The 23,896-nt window shown below is 32.2% G+C and overlaps 3 protein-coding genes across 9 annotated transcripts; 1 reads left to right on the top strand and 2 right to left on the bottom strand.

Annotated features, from left to right (window-relative positions):
* The first annotated feature begins 632 nt into the window (after positions 1–632).
* Positions 633–5,104, top strand: LOC111283745 (tetraspanin-20-like). Of its 6 annotated transcripts, none has more exons than XR_002689427.2 (6): positions 633–1,323; positions 1,675–1,774; positions 2,220–2,300; positions 2,399–2,503; positions 3,551–3,757; positions 4,735–5,104. XR_002689427.2 is itself a non-coding variant. In XM_022872347.2 (6 exons), the coding sequence occupies exons 1-6, from the start codon at positions 1,013–1,015 to the stop codon at positions 4,752–4,754; spliced, it is 711 nt and encodes a 236-aa protein (XP_022728082.2). In that variant the 5' UTR covers positions 633–1,012; the 3' UTR covers positions 4,755–5,104. The 6 variants fall into 6 exon arrangements, 5 of the variants coding, with proteins under 5 accessions (XP_022728082.2, XP_089614817.1, XP_022728084.2 ...); XM_022872347.2 differs by having other exon boundaries at positions 3,551–3,644; XM_089758691.1 differs by having other exon boundaries at positions 3,529–3,644.
* A 3,049-nt stretch (positions 5,105–8,153) lies between these two features.
* Positions 8,154–14,173, bottom strand: LOC111283723 (uncharacterized). 2 transcript variants are annotated; one of them, XM_022872322.2, is made up of 6 exons: positions 13,837–14,173; positions 12,732–12,875; positions 12,102–12,133; positions 10,006–11,895; positions 9,130–9,280; positions 8,154–9,041 (listed from the first exon to the last, which is right to left on the bottom strand). In XM_022872322.2, exons 2-6 carry the CDS (start codon positions 12,865–12,867, stop codon positions 8,323–8,325), a joined length of 2,928 nt encoding a protein of 975 aa, XP_022728057.2. In that variant the 5' UTR covers positions 12,868–12,875; positions 13,837–14,173; the 3' UTR covers positions 8,154–8,322. The 2 variants fall into 2 exon arrangements, with proteins under 2 accessions (XP_022728057.2, XP_022728056.2); XM_022872321.2 differs by lacking the exon at positions 13,837–14,173 and adding an exon at positions 13,131–13,808.
* Positions 14,174–19,743: 5,570 nt separating this feature from the next.
* On the bottom strand, positions 19,744–23,253 carry LOC111283972 (uncharacterized). Its single transcript, XM_022872673.2, has 7 exons — positions 23,008–23,253; positions 22,561–22,701; positions 22,243–22,488; positions 21,751–21,843; positions 21,349–21,451; positions 21,214–21,271; positions 19,744–21,135 (listed from the first exon to the last, which is right to left on the bottom strand). The coding sequence occupies exons 1-7, from the start codon at positions 23,126–23,128 to the stop codon at positions 19,900–19,902; spliced, it is 1,998 nt and encodes a 665-aa protein (XP_022728408.2). The 5' UTR covers positions 23,129–23,253; the 3' UTR covers positions 19,744–19,899.
* Between the last annotated feature and the right edge of the window lie 643 nt (positions 23,254–23,896).

Here is a 23,896-nt window from a genome sequence, read left to right as displayed (position 1 = left end):
GGCTATTGGCTCGGAGTTCTCTGCTTTCTGTTTCATTCTTCTGGTTAGCCATCAATTCATCTCTATTGCTTGCGGCCCTAGCATAGGATGCAATAACGTTAGCCAGCCATCATCTGCTTTTCTGTCGGGTGCATGGATAGCTTGGTCAGGGAGAACGATCTGTCGACTAATCCTGTAAAACCAAGGAAGTTGTAATGGCAATCATAACCACCTGACAGAAGAAATTTTAACCTCCTGTCTGATAAATGCAATGTGCCATACAGAATCATGACATGTTAGAATGATTGGCATTTAAAATGTCTGAACATGTAGAGCAAATGAAATCTTCTGAAACTTAGAATAATTCGACAGTAAAAACTCATTTATAATGGGATAAAATTTTAATGAAGTTTTATATGAAAAATTTGTAAAATTTTTTAATTAAAAATGATTAAATAAAAATTTTAATAAAAAATTTGAATCTATATATTAATAAAATTTAATTTAAAAATTAATAATATATAAAAAATATTATAAAAAAAATATTTATAATTTAAATTTGATCGATATTTATTTAATAATAAAAATTTTATTAATATTTTTATTAAAAATATCTATTAAATAAATATATCAAAATTTTTTCAAATTTTTTTAAATTTTGATGTTTGATCCGAAATCTTTCAATTTTTATTTTTATTTGTTCATTTTTAAAAAAAATTTCACAAACACCACCTAAAATATATTTTTAAATAATTTTTTATCTGGACAACTTCCAAGCCCTTTTATCTGGACTTGTCCAAAGAGCTTAGCCCAACCCAGAGAACTGTAAAAAGTCCAACGTGTCCTAACGACTAACCGTTAACCGTAACCGTTTCATCTCTTCTGGAACTCAACAAAACAGAAAACTTTTGAAAGCCAAAAACGCTAAGAAAAGGCTGTTCGGGTTTCGACTTCATCCCCCTCCCAAAATCATCATCGAAATTAGGGTTTTTTTAACGAAAAAGGAAGTCAAAGTCGATTGAAATCTTAGGGAATGCGGCCGAATTGCTGCCATGTTTCGTTTGCTTTTGTTCTGAAGTTCTTGAATTTTCTCCAAGCTTTCGTTGGAGTATCGATTATTCTGTATTCGATATGGATGTTGGATCGGTGGAACCATCACGTTCCCATTTCTCCGCCTCCTTCAGCGCCTTCGCCAGAGTCTTCTTTTTCGGTCCTCTTCAATTCGAGACCGGAGATTGGAGCTCAAGCAGCTAGGGTTTTCGACGATTTCGCTGTCGGTTTGGTCTCCGGGTTGGATAATGGGGTCGGGTTTGACTTGAGCACCGTTAAGCTGCCTGCTCCCTGGTACTTAATCTATTCAGTCTTTTATATCGTTTTATAATTGATTGCTTTTAAGGAATTTTGAAGTGGACACTGCATTAAATGCTATATCAATTTTTTTTAAAAAAAAGGACGAAACTTTAAATGTTTGGGAACGGGTTTTTTTGTGACTATTGCATTAGATGTTCTAATTTACTGCTATTACCATTTAGAACTTGGTTGTGTCTGGTTGCTACTTGGGTTGTGTCTCTTTCAATTCGTTATTTCACATGATCGGCGATACAAAGTTTGCTTTTGGTGGTGATTGTGGTTGGATGTTTTGGATTGGAAATGCTCGAATGAGTGCTAACTCTATGCTTTTCTTCTTTGTTTCAGGTTCATATACTCTTTTATGGGAGTGGGTATTGTGCTATGTTGCATTACTCTCATTGGTTGCATAGCAGCTGAATCTATTAATGGCTGCTGTCTTTGTTTCGTATCCTACCTAGATGAGTCTTTGTATATTCTTTTCAAATGAAGTTGGCTTAGAGATTTTGCTGCAGGAATTCTGAACATGTCTACAGTAGAGACTAGCACAGGTTTTTATGAAAATAGCTAATTTCAGACAATGGTTTTCTATATATTGAAGTTTTAAGTGTATAAACTTTACATATGCTTTATCTACCAAGAAGTGGCAGTAGCAGGAGTAGATGAAGTGCTAAAATAGGATCAAAACTTTAACCACAAAATTCAGAATTTCATCTTCTATTTTTTCACTGTTAAGTGTCTCACGAAACTAAGTGCTTAGTGATTTTTTTTTGCCAAAATGTACTTGGTGATTTATTATAAGCATTAACGTGTTGAAGTTATTTCTGTTTTGCCAGTTATCCAATTGACTACATTCTGTGACATCTTTTTCCTTAACTCAATCGAACTAACAGTATACCATTCTCAAAATTGTTCTCATTTTAATAGAAGCTGCTTTGGTGGCATTTATTGCAATTGACCGTAGGTGGGAGAAGGTATATTCTTTTCTTGGTCCACTGTGTTGTCAAGAGATGCTATGGTTTTGATCACATGCAGATTATCATCTACCACTAAATACTGTATTTTATGACAGGATCTTCCATTTGACCCAACTGGAGAACTTGATAGCTTCCGATCCTTTGTCGAAGACAACATCGATATATGTAGATGGGTTGGCATCAGTGTGGTCATAATTCAGGTATATTTTTTGTTCCATGTTTTCAAGCAGTTTATAACTTACTAAATCGATTGATTGGAATTATTATACATGAAAGTCAAAAGAAAATGCAGTAACTAAATGAGGACATATTTTGTGGCACTTCATCAGATGAAGATTTACTGAAGTTCAATTTACGGTCATAAGGATTTATGAATTTTATAAGAATGGTACTATGCAATGATCTTCTGACCTTGTTTTGCACTTTCTCTATTGTGAAAAGTTTTTTATTTGGATTCACAATTGTTCTTTTTAATGCCGGCACTAAACTGTGCCTTGGTTATATTACCCTTGGCTTCTGCTCAACCCATGATTGGATGGATGGGTGGATTGTTGATGTGTATCTCAGAAAATGAATTAATATTGTAATTTAGTTAGCTGTTTGCTATATTGACAATTGTAAGTTGAAATGGTGGGAGGCTGGGATTGATGTAGTTTTTGGTTCAAATCTTACCAAATATTTGTGGGAAAGATTTGAAAATTAGGACAACATCTTTGCAGCATATTACTAGTTGGATGGAAAATTAATTATTCGACCTGATGAAATACTTAGTCTATTTTCCTTATTGAGATGATAAAGTTACAACTGATGATATATGGGATGATAAGCAGATATCACCTTTACTCATCTATAACTTCATTGTAGCTTAAAATATACTAACTTTTGTGTTTTTTTAATTATAATTCACTTGTTCTTTAGTATTTGACTGTTAAATTTGACACAAAACATAGAACGACCTTCATTAAAAATATAAGGATCCATCTTTGGAATGTATTTATACATTTCATTTACATGAAATTTGAATTATGAGGAGGGAAAGGAATTCTTCGGGCAATTGCGAAATGCGTAGCTTCTTGTTTTATGAAAATACTTTTTAGTTAATATCTATGGTAATTAAATTCAATGGCAAGATGAAAAAAAATCTTGTTTTCTATTAGCAAATAAAAGATAAGATCTCTTCTTTTCTTTTTTAAATGTCCAGTAAATCTGCTGATTTCTGTAATAGATTTATTCGTGTAATCTTTCAGGTGTTAGCTTTGTTAGTGGCAATAATTTTGCGGGCAATGGTTTCTGCTAGAAGAAGAGACATTGACAATGAAGATGATTGTGAAAGTATTAGAGGTAGAACTTGGTAGCCACTCCTAAAACCTCAGTCTAGCCACACGTCTATTTCAGCCAAGGGTGATGACCAGGGAACGCACTCTGACATCTGGGGCTCACGAATAAGAGAAAAAGTATCCTGACTTTAATTGGTTAAAACTCATCTTTAGCAGAAAAAGATGGCTGGCATGCTAGTATATGGGACAGTTCACTCTTTGTTTTATTAGTTTATTCAATATGATGTGAAATCCATTATGTGACATCTAATTCTAGGTTGAATCATGATCGTTGCCTTTGGAAATGGTTCCTTGAAGTTATATTTATGGCATAGTGGATCTCATTACTGCCATGCTATGTCAGTGGTTGTAGGAATCTGTTGAAGTATTTGGTGATAGTGTGACAAATTAATGTTCCAACTCACTGCAACACTCTCTGAAATCTGAATCAGAAATAAAAAATTAAATATGTATGCAGTTCACAGCTGTGAGCTGTCAATACGATTGTCTTTCAGATATGCTGACAATGGTGACCTGATTGAGAGATCCTGACTCACAATGACAGATCAACTAAATAATTTCATCTTGTTGCCTCACAAGCTTTTGTTTTATTATCATTGAAACTTGTAAAATGTACTCTGTCTTTATTTCAGTTCTGACAGTTATAAATGATTGCCATCCCTTTATATCTTGTCGGGGGTGGGGGTTGTTATCCCGGCACTGGCAGTTATCTTGTTTAATTAATTTAAAGTTTGCGTTTTATTTATTTTCTTCTAGCGCAAAAAGGTGACTCAGATGGCAGATCAGTTTTTCTGATTCTCATTACCGTTGTTGTTGTTGCTGAAGATATCTTAGTTGATATAAGTAATTGGAGCTTGGTTTTGTCAAGAATCAGGATACTCTTACTTGTTAAGACTGTGTAAAGAGGGACATTTATGTACTAGAATACTGAGCATTTCTGTTGTTCCAACCCATTTTGTTTGAAGAAAACAAGTTCAAAATATGCTTTTCATTCATGCTGGATTATATTTCCGCTTGTATCTTTCATATGCAATAAGTTTCGTATAATATTAGTTGTTGCTTCCTAAATCATGCCATTGAATTTTGTATTGCAGTACGGACTGAACAGTGGTGATAAATATACTTTACTAAACCAGAACACATCTGCAAGTATGAAGTCCAAGTAGAATGATGATCAAAGAGAATGGTCCATCTTACAGGCGGCAATATCTTCCGTATTTCAAACTGATCAAGTACATATCATTGCACTCAAGTCCTTTTCCTTTTCTTTTGTGGAGGAAGTTTGATGTATATAGGTCTTCAAACTCAAGTTTGCTGTATTACTTTGTTATTGTGCCTATGAACTATTCTCCTGATTGAATCTGGTGATACTGACATTCTGTATAAATGAGAAGTTTGTTGTTTGGTCTAATACTGTATTCTCATCGTCAATGTTATATAATGCAATTGATTTAAGCCCCTTCATTTTCTTTTTCCCCTCTCTTCATCAACCCTATTGTTTTAAGCCAGATATTACAAGCTTAATTTCTGGATCTAGGCCAATTTTTTTTTTTTTTTAAGTACTCAGATATTACTATCAGCAAATGGATGAAAGTTGATCTGTGTTTTGAAGTTTGAACTGCAAGAGCTACATTTTTGTGATGGTTGGAATCTTCGGTCAATTTGCTTTTATATATATATATATATATGTATGTGTATGTATAAATATAAATATGAGTACGGATCCATTTATACTAGTGTAACTATTACATTTTTTTAGATCCTTGGATCAAAATTAAATCTATGAGTCATTTGAATCAAAACAATATTTTTAAATTTAATAATTTTGATCCAACAGATAAAAAATATGTAAAAGTTACATATACACTAGTGTAAATGGATCCCTCCTCTCTCTCCCCCTTCTCTCTCTCTCTCTCTCTCTCTCTCTCTATATATATATATATATATATATATATATATGCATGAATGCATACATACATAGATACATGTGTGCTAGTATTGATTATATTGTGGTCCTTCCTGTCTTCTTGTTATACTTTGTCCGGTTGCTTCCTTGAGCAATTAGCTGATGGTACAGGTATTTCTCTACGGCGTTCAAGGTCACATCTGTTTTGCCAGTTAGAATTTACCTAACCAAACCCACTGGTTTTGGCTGGTAGTAATTGGAAATTTACACATGAAGTTTCGGGGAAAAATCTCAGGAGATGAACCTTAGCTATGTACTGTTGCACCTGCATGCTTCTGCCCTGCAGGAATATTCCCGTTGGTCCCCAGTCCCGCTCCTTGGAACATCCCTAGGTTAAAGATTTTATCTTAAATTTAATCCTTTCTTTGTTGATCTAATCTGGGATGGTTTAAAAGGCTTTATTTATTAGTAGTTGTCAAATGTTTTTGTGTACTATATTCCTTGTATGAATTTATATATAAAATTGATTTCTCAGGGCAAATTGCACACAAAATGGTTAGGGAAATTAAAGAAAAGATCAAATGAGGGGACCAAAATTTTTCTCTCAACTCTCTTTCTCTGTACTTTCTCACATGTAAAAATCTGTCCCTTTCCCAAATTCAAATCCGTCGTCATGGAATCATCACATAAATTGTTAGTTAGAAGTTATTTTCATCGTTTCAAAGAATTAAGTAGGGTAACACAAATCACACAAACGTACTTGGTAATTCTCATCTTTTTGTTATTATTAAAGAAGGAGCATCTGATCTATCAAGTCAACATTGCTCATAAATGCTTTATCTAACCTCTAGTAGAGTGGGGATGTGTCATTGTTATCATCTTGGTTGGTTGGCATAAATGGAGCAGCTAACCCGAGTCATGGTTTAGCAGAAACTTGTGGAAATATGGTAGTCTAGGCTTGAACAATCAACATCCAAAAATTCAGGATTGCTTTAGGTTAAAATTTTTCTCTTTAAGAAAACCCATATTTTACTATTTTTATGTACCATTAGAAAACCCACCCTCGCATTCCATCCTTGTTGTATAATAATGGTTCAAATCACTATAGATAGAAGTGTTCATGCTTTGTTATTTTTTTTCCTCCCCTAAATGCATTTTCTCCAAATCAAAACTACCTTATTGGAAAGCCAGTCAACTATCAAAGGGTTCGTTTGTGCTTTGAAAGAATATATGAAGACGTCAGTGCTGTGAACCCAATTTGTTTTTTAGCATGGGTAATCCATGTGGTAAAGATGAATTAAGAAAGGTTTGTGGAGGAGACACGATTTTCTTCTAATTTTATGGGTGGGTTTTTGAAGAAATTTTTGGTTATAAAAAAAAAAAAAAAATCAGCCTTGATAGTTTCACCTTCACACACATTTATACGAGACGATAAGACAGTATAAAATAAAATAAAAAAACAGATTATATCTGAAAAAGTAGTTTGATACGAATGGAATTTGAACATTGCCCTACTAATAATAACTCCAAAACAATTGAAACCATGAACACAATTAACATTATTATCCAACCAAATTGTAATAACAGACTTGTGCCTATCTTGAATCTTAGTCTTTGGAAAATTACCCTCATTCATATTTCGTTTTAGCTCTCTTTCTTGAACTGTTTTCATTTTGACTAGTAGCTTCAGACTAGCAGAGTGAAAAGATGGATTCATCAGAACAGCATGTGAATAAAGAGGTAAAGGAAAAAGAGAAAAAAAGAAAAAAGAAAAAAGGAGCACCAGACACTAACCCATGTGATAATGACAAGAATAGTGAAAGCTGTTATTATATCAAAATTTCATGTAGTCATAGAATTTTATGAATCAGACTTGCGGAAATGATGAATTTGGGAAGTTTAAGATTCACCCCCCAAGTAGAAGTTTGTTGTCCTTATATTGGTTCGTACAGGTGAAGTTGAGGAAGTGAAACTGAAGCATCCTTGTCAAATTCATGGCATCCAGCTCAATATCGGACTTGATCTATCAAAAGAAACTGGTTTTGGATTAAAAAGGTTAATGTCATGTTGGTTTCAAATGAACCTAATCATTAAGAGAAATAAAAACAAGGATATATACCCAGCCGAATGAATTAATTTTCATCTTCCAATCCAATCAAAGGTTTACCAATTTCCGTGGGTTATTCTCAGTCTTAGCTTCGGCAGTTATGGCCTGTCTCCGTGAGGGTCAGCACTCCACCTCAAGGTCTCTCTTGTCCTTCACGTACAGACAAAATGGCTTTTCCATATTCAGAAAAAAAATCAACCTGATAACATGGGGAATGTAGTAATAGCTTGATGACATCAACAGAGCAATTTTCGATACAACGACAGTTAAAATAAGGAAAATACAGGGCCTGATTGACATAGGTCAATTATACTATGCCATGAGGATCAATTATAATTTAAATTATATAAAATCTATTAAAATTTTACAAAATATCAATATTTATAAAGAATAAATCCTTACATAATTTTAAATTATAATTGATTAATTATAAAATTATAATAAAAAATTATAAATTAAATGTATCTATCAGCTAATGGTCGACCAGAAGACTCAAAGCATGAAAATGAAACAATTTTATCAGATTAAATATTAGAAATATATATAAACATTCGTGCAGCATTAACAAATAAGGTGGATAGCATCATCTTTCTTGAACATCAAATGCACAAATTCACAAAATAATAAAGTTACAATTAATAGAGGAAGGAGAGGTTAAAAAAAAAAGCCTCAAAAGACGCTACCGGTCAAATCGACGATTGCCTCGTCCACAAGCTCTTCTACCAACTTCCCTTCTATTTCTCTTCCCAAATTATCTACTTCCAATTTCATGTGATCAACCCACCCTTTACCCACCAGTTCTTTCTGCACCATCCTTTCCAAGATCATGCTTTTGCTGTCTTCGTCGTCACCCAAGGAACATTTCACCTCGTGGGAAAACCATTCCCTCATTTGGCCCCACACATGGTCAACCAGCATGGGTGATGCAGCATCCATGACCCTCATCTGCGCTCCGCCAAATGACATTGCTCTCATGCAATTGTCTGACCTATAATCTGTGATTTCCACTAATGCTGCATTGACACAGTCGAACACAAGCTTCCTGTTTGATCTCCATTTTCTTCGCTTAGCCTCATGGAGAAGCTCCTTGTCTTTCAAGTTGGCATATTTGTCCCTCAAGGATGGGTCCAGTGGGCTTTCAGGCGAATGCCATCTGGCAATAAATGATTTAAACTGCACCTCGCCATTGAGGCCAGCGGCTGATAATAGTGATTGGATAGAGCAAACCCAATCTTGTTCCTCCTTGGCACCTGGGGAAACCGAAGATAATTTTGATGGATATAATGTGGCTGTCTCTGAACAAGACTCATCCCATGACAGGTTGCGAGCAATTGATCCTATAGGTGGTGACTTGTCAATCAAGTTAGACTTAGGTGGCACCTCCAGTCCTGTATTAATAAAAAGGACGAGATAAGGACAAGAGAAAATAAGAATATAGACAAAAAACAAATTTCCAGTTCAACAAGTGAAGTTTACCTAGGTGCACTGGTTTGATACCGCCGGATGATGCTGGAATTGTGTTTTCATCCTCCTCAAATGGAGGTTCTAAAACTGAGATAGGACTTGGCTGGTCCGGATTCTCACTTATATGGATAGGTATTGAAGGTTTTACTACAGACAGCCCTCCCTACAAAAGGTAAGCACATTACTGAAAAACAAGTCATACAAGTGTAAAACGCAAATAACCTGATAACAAGTTTAATTAAAAAGAATCTACATTTCATGGTGACTATCCGCTCATAAAATTGGGTGCCGACATCTTAAATTTTTTTATTTTTTTTTGCAATACTGACATCTTAAGTTGACTAAAGTATGAATGATAATTGTCACAGCCAAGAACAATTAGCAAATAGAAAATACACCCTTATACATGAGATCAACCCTTAATTAGTTGTTTCAATCGTAAAAGGTGAAGACATTTCTAGCAAATGAAGACATTATTTCACAATTTAAATTGCTTAGAGTTGCCACATCACCACCCCTAAACCCATTGTGTTGGCAAATGGTATTCTAACCCTATTTAAGGAATTATACATTCACACAACTCTAGGTACCCTTCCATCATATTAGCAAAATATATTCTAACCCTATTGGCGGAATTATACCCATTCTCATTCAGCATTCCCACAACTTCAGAAAATAAGAAAAGAAAATTCGAATTTCATGTGCTACCTTCTTCTTTCCTAGTTTAAACAAATGGAAGGCAACATAACCATCAGTCAAATCTTATAGCAGTGCAGAAAAACTAGAGCAGGATGTATGTATGTTAATATGTACATCTGCGTATAAAACAAGATATAAACATTCAATAAACAAATGCATGGCCAAGAAACTAAGAAAGTTTTGAACTACCTCTACAGACATCATGCCTTGCTTCTGTCCCACGCTAGTCAAATCTGGTAAAGGAGTTTTACTTTTCAATCCACCTAGAACAGGAGACAAACACTCTTGGATGCAACTGTCATTAACACACTGAGATGCATCATTGCTAATCTTTCGAGGATCAATTATGGATGACCGAGGTGTTCCAGGAGTTGCAGAAGGAGATTCATCTGTAGAATGAGATCCACTAGATTTTTCTTTATTCGTTTTCTTATTCTTTGAGAAAAATAAACTTGACACTTTCCCTTTTAAAGATGATTTCATGCTCTTTGCCTTTGTCAGTTGCTTGGAAACTTGTTCTTTGCCAGCTTCGGGATCAGAAACTTCAACATTATGCCTTGCACCACACACAGTAGAAGACACAGGTACAGATTTTGACCTGACAAGATTCTTGGGAGAATCACTTGTACTTTCTTCTTTATTCAAATTACTAGCTATACAGGAAGTTGATCCCCTAGGTTCTTGTTCCTTATTACTTCCCTCTTCAGATCTCAGCAACTTCTTTGTATCAGAGAGAGCAAGCATCTCACCCAATGTGCTTGAGCTTCTCCTGATGTGTCTTTGTTCCTGAGAACTCCCATTTGATGCCATCATGGCCCATCTTTCTGAAAGCCGCTTCTTTGCTTCCCTGCAAACTGAGGACTCAGGAGAACAAGATGCACGACTGAAAGAAGAGGAAGAATAAGGGCTACCAAACCTATTGACGTAATCCCATGAATGTCTAGAAGTTGGTGACATGACTTCCGAATCACTTAGGTTTTCCACAGCATACCCATTTTCAGATCTATTAAATGAACTATCATCACCAATGTAGCCATTAGAAAACACAGAAGAAATCAATGTTTCATCCCTCCAGTGACCCATCAGATTTTCACACATCTGCCTAGTGATTTCCTTTGCCACTTCTCTTGATTCTCGTGCATCGTCATCTTCAGGTTCCCCATAAAAATCTTCACTCCTTAATATTCTAGGTGATGATGGAGATGGAGATGCCACAGTCTTATTGTCCTGAGTCTTCCCCGGGCCGGGCTTCAATACCACTATTCTAGTTGGTTGGGAAGGATATTCATCAACTTTTAGACTGGGGAAAGGAGAAGAACATGCATTTTTATTTCTATCCCACCCAGTTACTTGAACCATCTGTGATGGTTTCTTTGTCTGTTTATCACCTTTCTTCCATATTCCAGCAAATTTCTCTTTGTCAACCATCTTAGAATGTCTAAGAACAGTGATACACTTAGTCTCAGGAGGTAGAGGTAAAGACTGGAAATTGTAGAGACGTTGAGAGAACGTGGAATTTGGCTCTTCCAGAAACTTGAGAAATAACTCCCTATTGGAACTCAGAACTTCCAGTGCATCTTGAAATTCCTTGGTCTGGCGAAGCCTTTCATCTGTCACAAGATGTTTTGCTTCCATAAACTTCTGACGAACTAGAGCCATTTTTTTCTCATTCACATTATCATTATAGCTTCCTTTTTGTGGAGAGCTATCCCTTGCATAAGTTGTCCGAGGGGACTGTTGCCATATTTCATAAACATCTTTGTATTTGTTCAGCTCTTGGCAAAGATTTACATCACATTGCATTTGCTTGTCTGAAAAGCCTTGACCTTGCTCCCAGCCTTCCACTGGTATCTCAGAATGACTCATAGAATGCCGAGAAGAACCTTTCAAATGGCATCTTTGTGCAGCTAAATTATGCTGCTGCCTTGGTAATGCATCGAGTCCCATCAGCTTAGCAACCACATTGGACGGGTTATGCTTAGACTCCACTTCGTTTGACATTTCCTGGGCTATGAGCATCTTCATGGGTGTTCCATTACCTTTCTTGTTTGACAAAGTTCTCCTTAACTCAGAAACAATCTGTTCGCACCAAAAAATGCAATACAGATCAGGACACAAGGATATTTAATATTATAATCCAAGTGGAAGATATAGAGACAAGTTCTGCACAGAATTTGTTTCCAACTTGTTTATAATAATTACTACTCCATTATAGAGACTAAACACCCAATATTTACAACTTTATCCTCTATCTGGTCTCTAAAGGTGGGGCTCAACATCCTTACCACGTCAGATTGACTCCTTGAGTGCGAGGAACCTGCATATCAACCAGCGCCATGTCAAGATTAATATATAATTGAAGCATAAACAACCAAAAATATTAATAACCTACACTAGATTCATGTATAGATTTTAATATCAAAGTGATTTTATGGGGTAAAATCCTGTACAACTTAAAACTGCCAGTGAGCCAACACAGAAACATAGAAAGACATAGAAAAGGCAAGTATCAGTACTTGAGGCAATCAAAATTAACTAGAACAACTGTCCTCTAGAATCAAAATAAAATTCCATAATCTAAAACCATTTTAGAAACTTTCAAAAGTTTGTAAGAAAATATAAAGCTATATGCAGCAGTCAGCTTTCCCAAATGACATTTACAGAGTTCTGAAATTGCTTTAATTAACAAGGGACAACAAGAAACGCAAAATGCATTGTATAGAAGGGAAAAAAGACATATTGAAACAAATGCTGATCATGGGAACCATGCCATAATTCATCTGATCAACACACAATTCAGAAAACAACTATCCCTAAATCATCCCAACATCCACATATCAAAAGGTTCAAAGTTCAGAGTAGTTGAAAAAGTAAAGGAAAAAAAATTAATAGCTTTTTCATGAAAAGGAAATCACCATCACGATGCGGTTTATCAGTAAGCAGCCGGTTGCCAGGAACACCTGTGTTCAAATCAAACAGGTTTACCATCCTGCCCAGGCATCCTGGAAATTTCTCAATATTCTGACCTTTCCTTTTCTGAATCCCATTCATTTCAACACCTGTTAACCACATAAATAAAAACCCCAAATTAATTTCCAAAGTTCTCCTTAAAAATACAAAAAGAAAAATAAAATCAACTGAGGGAAAAGGGAAAATATCAAATTCAAGTTACAAATCAGTTAAATGAAAGTGCATTTAACAGAATAAAGTTCAAAGGAAAAAAGAAATTGACGGAATTTTATACTCCCTAGTCCTAACCAACTCAAAAAATGCTACTTTCTTTACCAATCAAATTCCAGGTCTAAATTCCATACCTGGAAACCGGTTTACCCCTCCCCGAAGAAAAAAGAAAAGCAAAGACAAAGGCTTGAAAAACAAAGAAGAAAAAACGAACTTGATTTTGAAAGGAAATGAATATGAGAGAAGGTAAACAAGATAAGTTTTTTTTTTTTTTTTGCAGAGAGAAAATTTCAGAAAACATTCTCTTTTTCTCACATGTTGCATCACATCATACGTCGCTACAAGCTCGGAATAAAAACGGCAAAATATTCTTTACTTTTAAAAATCAAATTTCTAATGTAATTTGACAATGATCAAAGTATCAAATCAACTGCATTCATTGGAAATTGTGAAAAAATGAAAAAAATTTATTATTCTAAATTAAGTAAAGAGAACGAACTTTGAGATTCAAAAACCAAAATCTGTCGAATCAAAAAGGAAGAATCTAATTTAAAAAAAAAAAAAAGCTTCTAGAAAGCTGAGATCACTGCAGAGTGAAAGAAAATAAAATCTAGAAAAAAGAAATTAGATTTCGTTTTTTAGTAAGATCTCTTTGAAAATAATAAAAACATCGAAAAAAGGAGAGATCGGAAGAAGAACACCAGAAAACGGTGAAACTGAAAAGTGCTCCTTAGCTCTCCCTAGAAACCGATCAAGAAAATAACGCGTTTCTCCTTGGGTGTAAGAAGCAGATAATCGTTTAGAGAGAGAGAGAGACAGAGATGGAGTGAGAGACTGAACTGGTGATCAGAATCTGACATCACGAGAAATGTCGCCCGAGATTCGCCGGAAACTGACAAGCACGGCGGCAATGGGCGGCGCTGTTTCTGCAAAGTGCGTGTCTGAAAAGGAAAGCTATGCGAGCGAAAAGAAATATGACTTTGGCTTTGGCTTTTTTGGCTATGGAAATGCAAAAAAAAAAAAAAAAAAATTGCCACTCTCTCTCCACCGACTCTGTGTCGGACTCGAAACAGCTTATTTAATTGGGATTCATTTATGTGTTTCGATTACGGAAGAGAGCGAGAACTGGAGTGAGTGAGGGAGAGCATGGGAGCATGGGGGTGAACGAGATAAATATTATTCCTTTTAAGTCACAAAAAAGTTAATAATGATGAGAATGGTAACTTTTTCACGATTTTTCATTTACGTCCCCCGTCTCTGTTTTATTTTTTATTTAGCCCCTACTTTCTCTGGATTTATTTAACTGGCTAGGCTATTATTAGGCGTTCCGTTACCTATGCCGTTGGGAGTAAAGGAAAATACTTTTAAAGAAATGACAATAAAAAAAGGCAAAACGATATAAAAAAATTTATACAAAAATCTAATAATTATTTAAAATTTTAATATTTTATTTATAATTAATCAAACACTTAATTTTTTTCAGATTAATTGAATTTTTAAATATTTATTTTTATCTAATTAATTTTTTTCAGATTAATTGAATTTTTAAATATTTATTTTTATCTAATTAAACTTTTAAATATTTATTTTTACTTTCATAGAACCTTTAATTAGATAAAATTTGATATAATGGTTATCTAATTTTTATTTAATAAGATTTTAATTGATAAATTTTGAAAATTTAATTGATTATAATAAAATGGATAAGAATTTGAATGATTATTAAATTTTTGTTCAAAATTTTTTTGACCCTTTAACCTAAAAAATATGATAAAATTTTTTAAAATATTTGATATTATCATACTAATATTTTTTGATAAATAATTTAAAATATTTAAATAAATATAAAATTAAAATAGAGATATAAAAAATTTATTTTTTCACATATTATAACTTTTGATTGCAAAAATATATCTTGCATTATTGTTCGAGCCAAAGCCTTTAGGCGCAAAAATTAAAAGTTTGTTTCTCGTTTGGCAATAAGACGAGGGACAAACGCAACTTTTAATCCAAAAGTCCGTTGCCACTTCAATACCAAACAAAGTCTACGATAATAAGAGTTCTTAACACTCTAAAAAAAATACCAAAATATTACTAATATTTGTTAGTTTTATTAGTAAAAAGTTTGATTTTTTTTAAATAAGCTTTCGATTTTAAATTTTATGAATGAAAAAAATAAATTTTAAAAAGCTCGAATTAGTTAAAATTTAAAATAATTATCAAATACCAAAGGGTTTAAAAAAAAAAAAAACTATATTGTTCGTTAAATGGCATATTTAATGTACAAAATTTGAATAGAATAAAATAAAATGATATTTTGGATATAATTAGATTAAATAATATTATTTTATTTTATTTTTTTATGTGTAAAGAAATTATAATAAGATAATTTTATTTATTAATTAAAATTATTTTTTTCAAAATTTATATAATTTAAATTACTATTATAATTTTAATAATATAATAAAAGATGTAAATTTAATATCTTTGATTAAAAATAATTTTTCACTTTTTAAGAATTGAATCATCTTATATAAAAAAAATAATTAATTTTTCTTACAATCATATCAAATTCTTTATATACAATCTAAGTATGATATAAAATGATTATTATCTTATACATCATATATGATTTTATGGATAAAATTATATTATTATTCGATAGCTAAACTAATTGTACAAAAAATTTTAAATATTTTTAAAAAATTTTGTGATAAATCAAACTATTTAACATTAAACAAAATATAATGAAAATAAATTGAACAAAATAATAATACACCATTTCTAAACCAAAAATATGAAAAATGAGGAACCGAAAAATAATTTTATTAAAAAAAAAGACTATATATTACTTTTGAGGTGAAATATTTTGCTATAATAGTGTAAAATTAATTTTGGGTGGGATTATAGCACCTGTGAGCCCCCAGCTATGCCCCTGTGTTACGGGTTGAGATCTAAGTTTCGAAGTTGTACGAGTTCAAAGCTTAAGTTTCGATCCGTGACACCTGTATCATTTAAAAATAAAACTACTAAATGAAAAAGTCAAAACTCAAATGTTTTTAATAAATACAATATTTAATAAACTTAATATTAAGTAATGGTTGTTTTAATTTTTTGAGAATGAGTTAAAAAGGAAATTCTAATGCTAATTTATTTAGCAAGTAAGTGAAGAGTATGACTACTAAAATTATTATGCACTTCATAGTGGTATTTTTTATAAAAGATATTACAAATTTAAAATAAAAAATAAATTATAAATTTATTAAATATTTTTTTTGAAATAATTATATGAATTAATTAAATTAAATTTTAAATTTATTATTAATGTGATTTAAAACGTAGGTAAAATCCTTTTTTATTATTATTTTAAAGAATAAAAATAGATACTTGATAGTGAAAAAATGGTGTTCTTCAATTAATATGTAAGAATCATTTATTGGAAAAAATACAAAATATAATAAAATTCTATCATAAATGACATGAAAATATTAGGCCCAGTCTCGACCGCCTCTCCTACTTCGATTATTATAAAGCAAAGTTAATACTAATAAGTTGAATCACCTTTTTTTTTAAGGGGATGGAAAATCAACAGTTGAATAACCTTTTTTTTTTTTAAAACACAATAAATATTCACCAACGGCTTGTTACCGAAAAGAGAGAAAGTAACAGTGTGGTAAATTCAAAACTTTGGTTTATTTTTTTTTAATCAAAATAATAATTTACGAAACTACAAAATATAAATCAAATTTTAATAAAAATAATTTTTTAAAAATTATTAAATAAAATTTTTACCTTTTTTTAGTTCATATAAGTTTATAACATACTTTTTTTTTAAGATAAGTGATTAAAAAAACCGATTTTTTTAAAATTTTAAGTAATTAATTTTTTGAAGTAATGTTAATTATATTTTTCGTAAATATAAATTAGTTAAAAAATAATATTAAACCACTGTCATATAAAATTTTTAAAGTGATACAATTATTGAATATAAATTATCGTAATTTTTAAACAGATGAATCCATATCAAATACTTTTAAATGTTTCAAATTTTGAATTCAATCCATCTTTAATTTAAAAAAAAAAAAAAAAAACTCTAACCTTGTCAATTACCGATCCAATGGGGATAAGTATGATTAAATCTTTTTGTGTTTTTGATGATAAAAACTTTTTTTCATTCGTATCAAATTATGATGAATTCAAATAAAGTTAGGAAGATGTTTCCTATGAAACAACAATTGAAATTATTGCACTTAATAATGATTTTTTTTTTTTTTTGGAGGGAGAGGGATTGAAGAATTGAAAAAGAGTTTTAAATGTTCAGTTGCTTGACACGAGAAAAATAAAAGTAAGTCCACTTCTTTGATTTTGTAATGTCACATTTTTTATGCATGATTTTGCATATCCTTTTGATTTTTTTTTTTTTAAATCATTCACCTAAATGTATAGAGACAGTTCTTATTTTGGTTCATTCCCCCAATCACTAATCCACACCTACCCATAATGAGGTATTTACTTGATTTAATCATAACTTTTTTAAAAAATCAATATTATATTTACAAAACATTAGACTTAATTATCCCTCTATTTTGAGAAAAGTATGCCAAACTAGTTAAGTTGATAAATAACATAAAGCAATCATTTTAAAAAATAATATTTAATAAAATTAACGATTAAATTTTAATATTTGTTGTAATGTCTTAATTTTACATTAAAATATTATAGGAAATCGTTTTAATTTATACGTACAAATTTGTTTTTATTTGTACGATATTTTTTATAAAATAAAATTACAAAATTTTCATATTAAAATGAATAATACTTAATAGAGTGTGGGTTTTCATGCTTAAAATCATTTCTTTTATTCTCAAGTTATGATTTTATTTGAAAAAAAAAAATCTCCTGAAAAAATATTAATTTATATTTTAAAAAAAAGCTATATTGAACTAATTTGATTATCTGGCAATCATAATTTGATTTTTTACGAAAATTTTTTAATTAAATTATGAATTATTAATTTGATTAGTTAATCAAGCAAAAAGCATTAGCCTTCTTTCATTTAAGTTTGTGCTTTTTTTAATTGGTTAATAAAATATTATTTTTAATATAAATAAATAATTATATATATTTGATCGAATTTGCTTAAAACTTAATTTCGATTTTTGTTTATTATTATTCGATCCAATATTCAATTAAAAAAAAATCAAATCTAAGAGATCAGATTGAAACTTACCGAATTCAAGTTAGACCACCTTCTCTAATTGAAATTAGAGTTGGGAAGTTTCGTTCTAAGTTTTTTTTTTGTCAATGCTCAACAAACACGCCTTTGACGGTGCAAAATTTAGTGGGGGAAATGCTTCACTTAAAATTTTTTTTTTGGCCAATAAAAATAATTATTAATAATAACAATTTTTTAATCCTTTCAGTTGTTTTTTTCCTATTTGCTGGCGTTTCGATGTAAATATGAAAATTTAGATCAAAGAAAAACGCCCTTAGCCTCCCCACTCCCCAAAAATAAAATCACTTAGACTTAATCAGAATTTCTGTTATGTTTCTCTTAAATGGAAACTCTCCTTTTGTTTTGATGATAGGTTTGACCTTTCTTCATTACGTGTTTTGATACAAAATTTGTCCATTATTTGTATATTTATATGCTTCCCATATTTTGAGGCGCATTTGGAAGATTATTAAATCTTTGCCTTTAAAGCTTATATTATTTACAAAATAATATGCCGTTATTTATATTATTAAATCTTATTTTCTCGTTGTTAATATAAAAATATTTTTTATATTAATATTTCATTCTTTTAAAATACATTTTAGACTTAAATCCAAACAGTATATCCATTGGTTTGATCAAGAAAGAAGATTCGTCAAGGAAAGGTGAACAAAGTGCATGCAAGCTAAAATGCTCGACAGTCGATGGACAACTTGGGGATTGGCAGAATTTGGGACCGCAATAACGTTCGAAAGAATTTTCCGCTTTTATTGTGGTTTGCACTTTTATTTATTTATTTATTCAATTGTGCGTTATTAAGGGAATTGATGATGTAGTACAGAAGTAGTAATAAGAAAGGTATGATTTTACAATTTTAAGACTTTGTATTTTAGTTAAATGGCAATGGCAGGCAGGCATATAATTTAAAATTTAGACAAAAATAATATATGAATTTAATAAAAAAAAAAAAATTTATATTTAAAAAGTTAACATAAATTATAATATGATATTTTGTATTTAACAAATAATTAACACAAAATAGACATTTAACAGACATTAATTGAATTAATGTAGCTAGAAAGATTTGTACCTTTTTTCATTTATATGCTGCTGCCTCTGCTGCTGCTGCTGCAGCTGCTGCTGATGCTGAATCAGGACTCAGGAGACTCAGAAATCAGAACCTGGATGCTTGCTTTCTGATGCCGGGGTGAATACTCATTTTCCCTATTGAGAACTTCAATGCAAATTGCATAACTTCATTCCCAACTCAGAAAATCCTTTTTTTTTTTTTTTTTTTGCTATAGATGGCTACTCTAAGAATGCAATTGGCCATTTTTTAACCCCTAATATATCACAATATTTCTAGGCTATTCAAAAATCAGAGCTGGAAGTCTTCTTACATGTAACAAGATGCATCCTTACCTCAACCAGTCATTTTTTAATAAGATAGCCAAACAACCCTAAATGGCAATTCCCACAAGAAAGATGGTATGAACTACTGTAAGATCACCAAAATACATCAAGGAACTCCATCCACCTAAAAACTTTAATACATTTCTAATTCGATTAGAAAATTTAGCTACATATGCCTTGTTGGCTGAAGTGCAAAATACAACAGCATGGTTTAGGCTTCAAGCCAGTCGACATCTTAATAAAAGTAAGGACCACGATGTAAGGCAAAGAAAGCATCAAATGCATTTGAATTGATTATCACTATCATATGTTTCTTCTGTGCAATCCTCCCAACTTGATTTATCAAGCAGCAAGGGAGATGCCTTATCTTTGTTGCAAGATATTTGGAAATAGAAAGATCGCCAGTCATGAATGTCTACCATATCTTCACTGGACATAAGGCTTCTACAACTTGAACCAACTGAGGAACTCACAAATTCATCTTCACTAAGAAAGTTTGAATATATGATTTCCTTTTCAAGGAATTGAAGATCATTGTAAGTAGATAAGCATCGCTCTCTTCGTAAATCGCTTGATTGTAAGCATTTCCATTCTACATCAAGAGCAAATGAAAGGTGAGTTCCAAAACCAGGAGTACTGTTCTCCTCACCTAAAGCCTTGCTCATGAAGCCAAAGTGATTTCCAGGAGATCGGAGAATGTCATTGGTCTCACTACCTTTACATGCAATTCCATAAAGATCACAATCTGCAATTAGATTAAGGCCCTTTGACGAATGTGATAAGGTCAAAGGAAGATGGTTCAACTCTACAACTGTTTCTTCCTCTTCTTCTAAAATTGATCTTCCAAGCTCATGCTTACCATAGCTGGTACTATTGGGCGGCAGTAATGTACAAAAATCTTGGGGATAATTTCCCTGTACAGGTGATGAACACAACTCATGTATATCAGATAGTTCACACCAATTATTTAGAATTTGTTTATGATCCGATGAACTTCGTACTGCAGGAATTATAGTCCAATTTGTATTCTGACAAGTTGCTGAAAAGCTCCTTTCATTAATGTTTACAGAATCCCATTCAAGCAGTAGCAAATGTGGCTCTCTTCCAGGCAGAGATCCATTTGAATCATGCAAGTCATCTGGTTCTTTGAAAGAACTAAATGGAGGAAAAGATCCATGTCTCACCAATGGAAAGCCAAAAGTGGACTCACCTTCATTGCAGGAGATCAAATTTTTCCGTCTTAGTTCACAGCTAGGTAACTCTAAATTCTTTTGAAGGGTGCTGTGGTTTTTATAGGTTGGAGAGCAGATATTAGAGAGCATGGTCTCCCTCGATCTGTCTGACCAATAACATGATGTACCATTTTCCAAGTATGGCATATATTCAACTTCCATGTTGTTCCTTTTTGGCAACCTATAAAGTTTCTCAGAAGGAATATCTGACTTAGGGCAGGCAAGTAACTCTGCATTAGTATTGCTCTCCATTGGTGCAGACTCAGCACTTCCGCAACTCTGCAAAAGCCAATATTTTTCCTATGTAATCAAGTTAACAAAAGAAGTCATATCATACAGAAAGTTTAAAGAGCATACATTTTTCTCATTGCTCCAAGGTAAAAGCCGACAAAGGAGCATTGAAATAAGATCATACCTGAGAGAACATCTACTCACTGCATGATATGAATTGTGAAAAGAATGAAATTTACTTTTAATGATCACGAGTCTAACCCCTTGGAAAAGAGTTCGTCTATCTCAGGAAATGAGTTATGAGCCCATTGACGCAGTTTTTGTCTCTTTCTAGAAAATAAGTCCACTTGATCAGACTGAGATCCTGAAAGTTGAAATTATCTAATTTTATTTCATGAAATGGCTTAAAATTCTCAGTTTTAGCCAATGACTAATCTTGTTTTAAACATCAGATGACACTTTGATGTATTTTTCTTTATGTAAAGTTTGAAATTCCAAGGTGAAAACAAGAACTCAGCCAGTTTACCAAAATGCAAAGGCAAAAGGACAATTTTGATTGCTATAACATAAGCACAACTGCACAAACATTTGCAGCATTTCCCTAAATATATATTCCTTTGCTTTTGAATGGAGGATAAAAAAGATTAGTAAGAGGATTTTTACCTCCTAGTCTCTTGTTGTTGCTATCATGCTCCAACCAATCTTCTATGCTGCATATAGACTCAAAGGTTGAGAAGGCATTCTTTAAACTGACCTCTGTTAATGAAAGCGGGAACACTGGTTACTTGCAAGACTAACTTCATAACTTTTGGTTCTGTGGGGACTGGACATCAGAAATTTAACATAAGAGTTCCAGGGGGTTTTGACAATGGACACAAAAGTTGGCAACTTTGCAGCGATACTAGGGCAATACTTAAAAAAGTATGAGGATTGTTAAAAACAAAATGAACACAAACAAGCATGTAATAGACTAATAGTTACATCAATAAAACTAAAACTGAAAACCCAAACTCAGACATCAATAGGTGCAAATGATAAGTCAAATGATATTTATTGAAGCACAACTACTTAGTAATAGTTAAAAGACAAAGTTAGCAATCAGTCAAACAAAGGATTGATACAAACAAGAACTTAAGAATTCACTACATAGCATACCCGAGTTATTAGCTGCTCCGTCAACTGGTGGGAGGAATGAATCAAAGTTGATACGTGTCACATTGTTAATGGGCAACGGTGATCTCGAGTCCTTAGAACCAACAATTTTTATGGACAACAGTGATCCCAGCTCCTTAGAGCTAATATTAGCTACAGACAGCGGGGACCTAAAGTCCTTGTAGCAATTTCTAGTAATGTTGGTTACCTCTGAGGACTTGGAGATGTTCCTTACAATTTTGGTCCCCTCTACAAAGCAAAGAGGAAGGTGATATCAGTCAATTTCTGTTAAAGTGAGGACAATATCTGACTTGAACATACCTTCTACTCCACCGCATTCGCTGGAATTCAACTTGTTTGGTTGGTTTTTCTCCCTTTGCATTGAATGAGAGTCAAATATTTGGCCGGCATCTTTCTTCAGTTTCTTGAAAAACGCATACTCAGAAGTTTTGGGGCCAGCATCTGCATACCCATGATTATGATAATCCATCAAATATAAACAAAATTCTTCAAACGCTTTGCTAAAACGGTAGATCTAAAGTGGAAACAATTAAGTAATCTAATTGAATTCTATCCAATTAGGCGTTTAAAAGGAAATTGTTTTCAGGAAAATGTTTTCTGTCCAAACAAACAAAATCTGAAAGAGAATTATAAAGGTAAGCTCGAATTTGAATGATACTAGCATTTGGTAGAGCCAAAGAAGTTCAAATTAAACACAATCTTCGTTTAATAAATAAATAATTGAGAAAAAAAAAAGAGAGGAAAAACCTCGATTAGATCGGGGATCGCGTTGGGTTACGTGGCTCCGACCTCTGTCGAGAGCTTCGAGGAATGAAATTCGAATTGGAGATGGGTTTTCGGGGTGAGTATCTCGAATTCTTCTCTTCATTTTGATGTCAGTTTTGTCATTGGATTTTGGGGATACGATTGAATCAAAAACCCTAGCTTTGGCTGGGAGGGGATTGGGGAACTGAAACTCGTCGGGGATTATGGCCGTTGTAGCGAAGAAACTAGTTTAGGCGCCAAAACGGCACGTGAGAGATAGGGGAAGGGTGTAGATGTCACGGGTCGGACTCAAACTCGGATCGTGACCCAGTATACACCTTGGATCTCTTGCTTTTATTATTATTATTATTATTATTATTTACTTCGAGAAACATTTTTGTTACTTAAAATTTCTTTTTAAAGCAGAATAGGAGTAACCTAATTAGACATAAAATAATAAAAATTTGAAAATTATGTCATCGAATAATTGTATTTCATTTTGTTAATGTAATTTTTTTAATTTATAATTGAAGAATTTTTTTTTTTTAATTTGAGAAGAATAATAAATGTAATTTGTAAAAAAAAAAACCAGCATGAGGAATAATATTTTTAAAAAGTATTTTGACCCTCAAATCAATAAAATATATAAAATTTTTTTAAAAATAACAGAAAATAGTTTTTAAAAAAAGTAAAAACCGTCAATTTAATACTTATTTCATCTAGCCTTTTCTTTTATACTTAAAAAATAACGTAATTAGCTGAATAATTATGTGTAAATTCTATCAATGTGATAGTCAAAATTATTATTGCTAAGGTGGCTATCAAAATATAAAACATTTTATATAAATTAGTTATAATTAAGATTGTTGTTTATAATAGTTGTTTATATATT

This window comes from Durio zibethinus, chromosome 3 (assembly GCF_047325235.1).
Source record: "Durio zibethinus cultivar Kanyao isolate XHJ-2024 chromosome 3, ASM4732523v1, whole genome shotgun sequence".
Classification (NCBI taxonomy): Eukaryota; Viridiplantae; Streptophyta; class Magnoliopsida; order Malvales; family Malvaceae; genus Durio; species Durio zibethinus.
Note: the sequence above shows the minus strand (reverse complement) of the source record. Positions and strands in the feature narration are given on the sequence as shown.

Excerpts from the sequence above, each read along its gene's own strand:
- LOC111283745 (XM_022872347.2), top strand. The coding sequence starts at position 1,013 with ATGCGGCCGAATTGCTGCCATGTTTCGTTTGCTTTTGTTCTGAAGTTC. Across the intron at positions 1,324-1,674 it reads GTTAAGCTGCCTGCTCCCTG|GTTCATATACTCTTTTATGG; the intron begins GTACTTAATCTA and ends TCTTTGTTTCAG. Across the intron at positions 3,645-4,734 it reads TGATTGTGAAAGTATTAGAG|TACGGACTGAACAGTGGTGA; the intron begins GTAGAACTTGGT and ends TTTGTATTGCAG.
- LOC111283723 (XM_022872321.2), bottom strand. The coding sequence starts at position 13,320 with ATGCAACATGTGAGAAAAAGAGAATGTTTTCTGAAATTTTCTCTCTGC. Across the intron at positions 12,876-13,130 it reads AGGGGTAAACCGGTTTCCAG|GTGTTGAAATGAATGGGATT; the intron begins GTATGGAATTTA and ends TGTGGTTAACAG. Across the intron at positions 9,281-10,005 it reads AAGGCATGATGTCTGTAGAG|GGAGGGCTGTCTGTAGTAAA; the intron begins GTAGTTCAAAAC and ends TACCTTTTGTAG.
- LOC111283972 (XM_022872673.2), bottom strand. The coding sequence starts at position 23,128 with ATGAAGAGAAGAATTCGAGATACTCACCCCGAAAACCCATCTCCAATT. Across the intron at positions 22,489-22,560 it reads CGAATGCGGTGGAGTAGAAG|AGGGGACCAAAATTGTAAGG; the intron begins GTATGTTCAAGT and ends TTTGCTTTGTAG. Across the intron at positions 21,136-21,213 it reads CTTGGAGCAATGAGAAAAAT|AGTTGCGGAAGTGCTGAGTC; the intron begins GTATGCTCTTTA and ends TGGCTTTTGCAG.